The sequence below is a fragment of the Cicer arietinum genome, chromosome 4 (genome assembly GCF_000331145.2).
Source record: "Cicer arietinum cultivar CDC Frontier isolate Library 1 chromosome 4, Cicar.CDCFrontier_v2.0, whole genome shotgun sequence".
NCBI lineage: Eukaryota > Viridiplantae > Streptophyta > Magnoliopsida > Fabales > Fabaceae > Cicer > Cicer arietinum.
In genome coordinates, this window is record NC_021163.2 from 59,826,410 (window position 1) to 59,835,437 (window position 9,028).

Below are 9,028 nucleotides of genomic sequence, written 5' to 3' on the forward strand. Positions count from 1 at the left end.
GTTCAGTATTTGTTACGATTTTAGTTACAAAGTCAAATAATTACCATTAAAATGACACTTGATAGTTGATGTCATTTGTGAAAATAGATGGTAGGAAAGGTTGTTAGTTGTAACTTACAGATAAGGGAATGATGAAGCCTGAGAAAAGGCACCATATTGCATAGAATGAGGTGGATAATATGCCAGCAACATGTGGATTTGGAGTTATGGCCATTGTCATCATACCATAGTAGGTATAATATAAGAAACTAAAGTAGGTGAAGAAGAGATTCCACAAAACTTTTGATGTTGTCCACTCAAATCCCATCATGGCATATACTATGATCCCATATACAAGAGCCTGAACCAAGATGTGGGGAAGCTCTATAATAACCTGCAATACATAATAAAAAATTATTGAGTTCCACAACTCAATTTCATTAGTCCTTGACAACTCTTCCATTGAATGATTGGTTTAGTGAACTAGACCCAAATCTCTTATTTTTGTCTATTATTTATTGATTGTCCATGTTGTGTATGACTCATTTTTACAAATAAATTTGAGTCAAAAAATTATTTATTGATAAGTGAGTAGACGCTCGAGCGTAGCATAGTGGATTATTTAAACTCAACTTGTACTCTGTAACCCTAAGTATTGCACAATAGGAAAACTACAACAACCACTCTGATGTCAGAGATATAGGCACAATTGGCCAAATTTTGTGATCAATTATTGTATTCTTGTGTGTATGACCAAACTCTGTTATCAATCGTTTTGTTTTTTGTATGCGTTTATTTATACGTTTTCTTAAGAGTTGGATTTGTTCTAACATTGCATTACTCCATTAATTGTGTTAATAGCCCAATAACTATTTGCCAATTCATCTAGAGTAGTGATAAGCATGAAAATTAACAATGGAGTAATACCTGTGCAAGAGCATATGGCAAAGCTGAATACATCCCTGCAGCTCTTTCTCTATAGAAGACTGTTCTCTCAATTGCTACTATTGGTTGCACTGAGGCACCATTTACAACCCCTATGAAGGTAACAGCAGCATACATTGATCCCATTGCATTGAATAAATCTTGCTCCTTTCTCCTGTGACTATCAATCATTTAACATGGTAAGGATTTTGTTTTGAATTTCATTTTTCAGGCTTTAGTTATATTTTGTGTCAATGTAATGCATCAATTTTCATATACCTTTTCAAGCCAACATCCCAAAAAATCAGGCCAAACAATAAACCTGTCATTATAGTAAATAGGAGTCTAACTGCTGTATATGATGTATTCCTCCAATATGACAAATGTTGTTTCCATAGACAAGCTATACATTGTGCTACAAATGTCTGTGAATATTGAGCATCAAAGTGTAGATCTTTTGAACCTTGACAAGGAAAACTAAGCTCCTGGATTAATTGTTTATTTCTCCTAAAAACAAAATCATAAATTTCAGTGAGAAATATATGCATATTAGGTTAGGTAAGGTGAAAAGAATAACTAGTTGTCTCCGATATTTGTTGTTTATTATGTTAATCAAGCACAATGAAGTGTAAGCTAGGAGACTAACCGATGTAGTTCTGAGTTTTTGTACACATCAGTGAAATTGACCTTAAGATTTGCCTCTTTTCCAGCTGATGTAACTTCCAACATCCAAGTTGCAGGATTATAACCATCTTTGATCTTAGGAACTCCTTCAATAGCCTATAGTATTTATGCACTAAGTGAATATGCCAATACTACAGAAGCTATATTATTATACTAATATGCTCAATCTCGTTTACATTTGACTCACCTCAAAGTACTGGATCAGATTGGAACAATGGTCGCCTATTGGACCGGCATATATCTGCTCCCCTCCTAACTTCAGAAGTAGCATCTGAAAAAGTTGATATTGAAGCAATAAATTCTTTAATATGTAGTACTTAAAACAAAATGATGAGACTGAGAGTTCTTACCTCATCAAAGGCGTCAAATATGTCAATACTTGGCTGATGGATCGTGCACACCACGGTACGTCCGGTGTCCACGGTGTTCCTTACTGTTCTCATTACAATTGCAGCTGCTCTAGCATCAAGGCCGGAGGTTGGTTCGTCCATGAATATTATCGACGGATTGGCAACTAGTTCAACTGCAATTGTAAGCCTCTTGCGTTGTTCAGTTGAAAGTCCGTTCTCGCCTGGCAATCCAACAAGTGCCTGTCTTAATGAGTTAAGCTCTACAAGCTCCATAACTTCCTCAACGAACATCTGCATCACATAAAATCTAGTTAAATTTAATGAGCTATCACGTCTCTAGATTTAAAGACTTCTAAAAGATTACTAACAGTCTGCAACCAATTTAGTTCAATGCACTCTGAGCAATCTTATAGTGTTTAAATCTCAGTTTAAAGTCTTGTTTGAATAAACAACTTGATTAAGTGCTTATAGCATAAGTGTTTATTATTAAGCTATTTTAGTAATAAAAGACAAAATCTATATTTAAAACACGACGTTCATGCCTCTAAGTTAGAAAGAAGATAATTGTACCATTCTAGTTGCACGATCGACTTCAGGGGATAAACGAAGCCATGCAGAATATACCAAAGATTCATAGACTGTAACATTGGGCGAGTGGATATCGAATTGTTCGCAATATCCTGATATGCGAGCAAATGTTTTTTGACTCTTTGGATAGCCAGATATTGTGATGCTTCCTTCAATATATCCACTAGTTTTTCTTCCAGCTAAAACATCAAGTAGAGTAGTCTTTCCAGCACCACTTACACCCATTAGAGCTGTTAGCACTCCTGGTCTAAAAGCACCACTAACACCCTTCAAAAGTTCAAGACGATCCTCAAAAACTCCTTGACTTTTCAGTTCCTACAATTAAGATGTGTTAGAATAAAACAACAACACCGGTTCAAAAGAAGCAGATACGAAAAACGTAAACAAAAAACAAACAAGGTCCGATCACAGAGTTCTCTAATTGTGCCTACATCTTTGACTGCAGCATGACTGTAGTTCCTTTCTATTATTCAAGCTTAGGGTTACAAATTACAACTTGTTTTTAAATACTACACTTCAGTTTACAAGATTACTCGTGAAATGCACAATTTTATGAGTCATACAAAAAAATAATAGACTCAAAATGTTATGACAATTTTAAGTTTGATTCTCCATTCCTTTTTTCCCTTTAAGGAAGTTGGGATAGAAGATTGATGAGAAATGCTTGGACACACAAAATCATGGAAATATTGTTGATAAAAAGAGCTTCTCACTATGACCTTGTAACTAGAATAATTAATTCAAATCATAAGTATATCTTAAAAATAAGTAATGTACCTGTGGCATGTCGACAGAATATCTGATATCATCAAAAGTGAGGGATAAAGGTTCAAAAGGAAGAACCATGCCTCTTCTTCCACTACCGTTAGCTTTGTTTTTGTCAACTCTTTTGGTATACGACTTGGATGATAGATCAACTTCATCCATCTTTTTATCTGATTATGTTATGGTTTGAATACAAATTTTTTAGCTACAAATAGATTAACTATATCTTATGAGCTAAAGGACTCACCAGAAGAGCTCTTTTGTGTTTGTGATTGAATCAACTCTTCAGCTGTTGAAGCATTTCTCTCTTGCAATTTCTCTTGGGATAAGCCAGCTTGATCCTTTCTGAATGCTGCAAAGGCAACAATAACATATCCAATGATAAAAAATTATGTGATCAGGAAAAAAAAGTTCAAGTAAAGCTCACATCATAAAATGAGAGACGAAGATCAATGTACTTACGACTGAGACAATGCAAAGCCAATGCGAAGAGAAAATTAAATAGAAAAACATAACAAATCAAAGCTCCAATTCCAATCCAATACCAATAAGCTTCTGGAAAAAATCCGCGAGATTTTAGTATCAATACTCCCAAGGTTTCATTTGAATCAGGCTTAACCTGCAAAATTCAAGGAAATTTATCTTACATAAAAATATCATTCAAAAGCTCATGAATTTCTTAACCATTAAAAACAACAAGTTTTGGTTACCTTTCTCCAACTATGGCCAAGAAATTCATTCACAGCAATAGCATTTTGTCCATACATCAACGGTGACGACCAATAACCCCACAAAAACCATTTGTTCACATCCTCTAATGCACAAGTACAATGTAATCATAAGAAAAATTGAATTCATCAGAATATCTTAAAGTTACATTACCATTTTCCTATCTTGTACACATTCTTAAATGCAAAAGAACAGCTATATCATAAGAAAAATTCATTACATTAGTCAAGTTCATAGTTAAACTTCAATTTTCTTACCTCTTGAAATAACAAATCCTCCCAAAACTGTAACTGCAAGTAGTGAAAATGTTCCAAATGTGTTTGCTACTACAATATCCCTTCCTAATGCTGCCATAAACCGAAATAATGCGGACGCCATCTGATTAATGCATAGGATTACCAAGAACTGTTTAAAAAACCTGCCAATCAGATTGCTCATTAGTTTCAAAAAAGAACTGAAACTCAACTAAAACTAGATTTGGTTTTTAAAAATTTCAAAACATAAAACCAAAAATCACCCCCGAACGGGGCCTTAGATAAGGAAATTTGATTTAGTTTCTTCTTGCCTTCCAATGTTTGGATCATAGCCAATGGCATAGTAAGATATGCATTCCCAAATGGCAACCTCTACGAGTGTTATTGGTATTTTGAGGATCCATGGCGGAAGTGAATAAGCCCATGAAGGATAGAAAAGAAGGTCTCTTTGCTTGTAAAACACAGGAAGTTTCATGATTGTCATATTTAGCTCTGATATTCCATTGAACATTGCTACTGTGACTGTGAAGAATAGTGCTCCCATGTAAGTTTCTGCATCTTCAATGGTAGAGTGGTACATCTTCTTTCGTAGAAATAATGTCGTCGTCAAGGTAGCTAAATAAGTAAGCTGAGAAAGATGAACAAGACTTGCTTAATGACACATGAAACTGTTCGAGCAGCGATCCAAGTTCATAAGAAAATAGATATAAAAAAACGCAAATAAAAAACACACGAGATTTGATCACGGATTTCGGCCAATATAAAATGTTTTTGTGCTTGATGTTACTCACTTGGGTTGCTTTGAATATGTAGACAAACAAATTTCGCCTCATAAGCAATAATTCTCTGCTAGCACAAGCTCTTAGCAGCTCCTTCTTGTTAATACCATATTTCTTTGTGATCAAGACATTTGAATGAAACTTAGTCTTGTTGAAAGGATCGGCAAGATCTTCTCTAAGTTGTTGACCGACGTGAAAGGATTCGAACGCTTGAGCGAAATCTTTGACAGTGACAAATTTATAAGATTTATCTTTACATGCCCAATATTGCCATTGATCTTTTCTTGATGTCACCTATTTCATAACATGACAACAAAATTATTAACTTCATATTAATAAAAAAGAGACCATGTTTTTTAAAGGAAGATAAAAGTGAATGAATCAAACTCATACTTCTTGTAAGAAATCAGCAACTCCTTTTCTTTCAGGACACTTGAATCCCATTGATTCAAAAAACTCAAGTACATTTTCTCTTGGTCCTTGATACACAATTTGTCCATCTGTGAGAAGTATTATATCATCAAATAATTCATAAGTTTCTGGTGCTGGTTGTAGCAATGACACAAGTGCAGTTCCATTTAGAATATGGACGGATTGCTTTATTGAGCTGACTATCTGAAAAGTTGTTGAACTGTCCAAACCATTTGATATCTCATCCATGAATAACACCTTTATAGGTCCAACCAGCATCTCACCTTCACCAAAAATTATTAATCAATCAGCCTTATTATAAGTTTCAAATTAAGATTTTAAGTTTCTTTGTCATGTTTTTCTTGTCAAATACTTCATTTGGAAAGAAATATAAGCAAAAAGAATAAATGAAAAGTTGATATATCTAATCTTAAATGAAGACTAGATACATTATTTAAAATCAGATACATTAATTTTTTTAGTTATCCTTTTTTGCTTATATTTCATTCTAGAGGGAGTAGAATTTACCTGTAGTGAGTCGCTTTTTCTCCCCTCCCGAGATACCTCTTATCATTTGATCTCCTACCATTATGTCAGCACAAACTTCAAGTCCTAAAATCTGCAACATTTCACCAAGGAGGAAATTGAAACATTTTCTTGTTTCACAAGTCAACTATATTTGGCGAATCAGTATGATCTTGTAACTTCAATGAACGAAAATCTAATCTCCTTAGAGACCGTTGTAAAATGGTCATTAATGTCAGTTTAATTTATAATAATATTCATCTTCCCCAATTTTTTTTAAAAAATACGTGCCTACTAACTATATCTCATGAACATGGACTATTACCTTGAGAATGTAGTCAATGACCACACTGATTTGTTGTCCTTCTATTGCTGCTTCCTACATATTTTCGACAGAATTGATTACTAGTTAATAAATAATGCAACTTCTTCATAGTGCAACATGTTCACCATTTTTCAAGCATAAGGATTTAAAACCTAGTTTTAAACTTTAATTATCACCTTCATATAGGCATCAATATCAGAATCTGGTTCAATCATTGCTTCCTTCTCTCTTCTCAGTAGTTCAGTCAACATTTCTGTATAGTTGTGAAATTCAACTATGATCAAGATCCGTTTAGAAGATATGGATTTATTTGAAACTAGTAAGACACCCATGCATTCGCATTTCATTACCGTAATTATGTCCAACTCCTTGACATCTTGCTGAGAAAGCTAGTGTTTCTCTGACAGTCATTTCTCCAATGTGATTATCATATTGACTTATATAAGCTGATATCCTTTGTGGAACAAACTCTTCTAGTCCTTCTCCATTATATGTTACTCTCCCAAAATGCTGAAGTTTCATCACCAATCAAAATTAGGTATTGTAATTCAAATATTATTCAACTACTTACAAATTTGGTTTTCTTACTTTTACATCTTTACCAAGTTTTCCAGCCAAGGCCAAAAGCAAAGTGGTCTTACCAGAGCCTGGTGGCCCTAAAAGCAATGTCATTCTGCAAAAAGTCCATCATCAGAACAAGAAAAGATCTAGGTCTTCAACACTTCCGATGAAGTGTGTCCGGTATTCGACACTGACACATGTGGTTACATTCAATTAATTCTACTTTCTTAAATTATTATCAGTGTCAACTTATCAGTGTCGTGTCTGGTGTTTGTGTCTGTGCTTTAGGATATAAATAAAACACAAAATGAAAAACAAAGAAAATGTCTTTAATTCACCTTCTAGGCTTTATGATTCCACTAACATTCTGAAGGATACATAACTGTTTCTTTGGACTTGGAATTATTTGAACATAATTCAGAAACCCCTAAACAAACAAAAAAAAGCAGCATAGAATGAATAATCAATCAGATACAATCCAATGAATAAAGGAGAAACATTATGTGCAGAGTATTGAATTAACTACCTCTATCACATTTACAAAGAAGTTAAGTAATGTAGGCAATGCTCTGCTTCCAACATAAACTTGTGCGTCCACATTTATGTCCTCAAATCGAACTTCTATTGTTGGAAGTTCAAGTCCAACTCTGTGCAAGATTTGTTTGATTCAGAAGTATAAGAACAAGATATTTCAATCAAATCTTCAAAGTCAATGCTTCAGAAAAAGGATGTTTTCAAAAGACTAAACACTTCAATTATTTTGATGTGGTTCTCAAGATTGTTGCATACAAAGCTTAATACACAAAAACTTCTGTTTCAAATTGGTGGTGTGATTCATGAATTATATCAAGAGCCTGATTAGACAAATTTCTCGTCAAAAATAACATAACTATCTTTGGTCCTATAGATAAGATAAAGTTGAGTCAACAAAAATTGATGTATCTGATCGAATTTTAAACTAAATACATCAATCTTATTGACTTAACTTTTTCATATATTTAAGACCGGCGAGAGTAATTTTTAATTAAACTTACTAAAACACTTTCAGAGTTACTTACAAATTACTCAAACAACAAGATCTTTACATAAACAAGGGATTTCAAAATCTCTTTCAATTAAATTTCTTCAAAAAGATCTATGAGCTTGAAATAGTTTATTTTCACCAAAGTACTAATCATAAATAATCCTATTTTCCCAAATAAATTCCATAAGGTAAAAACTAATCAAAATGGAATCTAAATATGAAATTATATACCTGTCCATTCTTTCTCTAATTTTCAATAAGAAATTTTCATTATCTTCTTCAGCAATTTTCACAAGTCTCTCTAGCAAATCCCTTTTCTCTACCAATTCAAGTTGCATAGTCTCAATTTCTTTTTCTTTACCTTCATCTTTGGTCTCTACACTTCTCCTAAAGCATGCACGTTTAAGAACTCTTTCTATTGCAACACACTTCAAAGCTTTTTCATCATCTTCACGTTCAGATTTTGAGAAAACATCCATGCAATGGTTTCTCCAAATTTTAGTGTCATTTCTCTCCATTAATTTATCTTATATATGTTATTAATGTGAATAATAAACCTTGAGCATAATTTATGTTGCTCTAGAGTTTTGTGTGCTATTTTCATGCTTGTGGTATTTATAGAAGGGGATTAATAAGGGAAAAGTGAAAATAAAGACAAAGAATTGAATTTATGTTATGTGCACTAAAAACTATGTTGGTGTAGAAGACATTTTGTCCTCTTGATTTTGAACTTCCAAGTGATTTATTACTTCAAATGATAAATCAAAGTGACATAATCTTCCATTATTATTATTATCTCTTACTCCCTCCTTTGGTCCCACAATAAATTACTCATTAATAAAATAAATTGTTCCCACAAACCATTAGTAAAAAAAAAAATTGTTATAAAATGAACAATGATTTCAATTGTATTTTTTATTTTCCATTGTACTCTTTAATTAATATTATCATTTTTTAATATAATATTTTTTATTATATATTTACGATATTAATAATGTATTAATATTAATAAAAATAAAAATATATTTTTTCTTTTGTTTAAATATGTGTGAAATGATATAATGACTTATTACATTATGCTTGTTTGTGTTGCGTGATATTCCAATTTTACTTTTTTTTTTTTTTTTTTT

The 9,028-nt window shown here is 32.7% G+C and overlaps 1 protein-coding gene across 2 annotated transcripts in view; it reads right to left on the reverse strand.

Annotated features, from left to right (window-relative positions):
- Positions 1 to 8,613, reverse strand: part of LOC101504810 (pleiotropic drug resistance protein 1-like) — a 9,687-nt gene extending 1,074 nt beyond the window's left edge. The window contains exons 1-23 of one of the 2 annotated variants that reach the window (XM_004498585.4): positions 8,130 to 8,613; positions 7,401 to 7,521; positions 7,213 to 7,301; positions 6,902 to 6,986; positions 6,664 to 6,823; positions 6,490 to 6,566; positions 6,314 to 6,367; positions 5,992 to 6,082; positions 5,446 to 5,747; positions 5,065 to 5,346; positions 4,585 to 4,901; positions 4,277 to 4,437; positions 4,001 to 4,104; positions 3,753 to 3,909; positions 3,538 to 3,642; positions 3,303 to 3,460; positions 2,508 to 2,840; positions 1,938 to 2,228; positions 1,775 to 1,858; positions 1,550 to 1,683; positions 1,183 to 1,410; positions 907 to 1,078; positions 119 to 373 (exon numbers count right to left, since the gene is read on the reverse strand). In XM_004498585.4, coding sequence (XP_004498642.1) covers positions 119 to 373; positions 907 to 1,078; positions 1,183 to 1,410; positions 1,550 to 1,683; positions 1,775 to 1,858; positions 1,938 to 2,228; positions 2,508 to 2,840; positions 3,303 to 3,460; positions 3,538 to 3,642; positions 3,753 to 3,909; positions 4,001 to 4,104; positions 4,277 to 4,437; positions 4,585 to 4,901; positions 5,065 to 5,346; positions 5,446 to 5,747; positions 5,992 to 6,082; positions 6,314 to 6,367; positions 6,490 to 6,566; positions 6,664 to 6,823; positions 6,902 to 6,986; positions 7,213 to 7,301; positions 7,401 to 7,521; positions 8,130 to 8,416 — 4,047 coding nt within the window. In that variant the 5' untranslated portion in view covers positions 8,417 to 8,613. Of the gene's footprint in view, positions 1 to 118; positions 374 to 906; positions 1,085 to 1,182; positions 1,411 to 1,549; positions 1,684 to 1,774; positions 1,859 to 1,937; positions 2,229 to 2,507; positions 2,841 to 3,302; positions 3,461 to 3,537; positions 3,643 to 3,752; positions 3,910 to 4,000; positions 4,105 to 4,276; positions 4,438 to 4,584; positions 4,902 to 5,064; positions 5,347 to 5,445; positions 5,748 to 5,991; positions 6,083 to 6,313; positions 6,368 to 6,489; positions 6,567 to 6,663; positions 6,824 to 6,901; positions 6,987 to 7,212; positions 7,302 to 7,400; positions 7,522 to 8,129 lie in introns of both variants that reach the window. The other variant, XM_004498584.4, reaches the window with a different exon arrangement.
- Between the last annotated feature and the right edge of the window lie 415 nt (positions 8,614 to 9,028).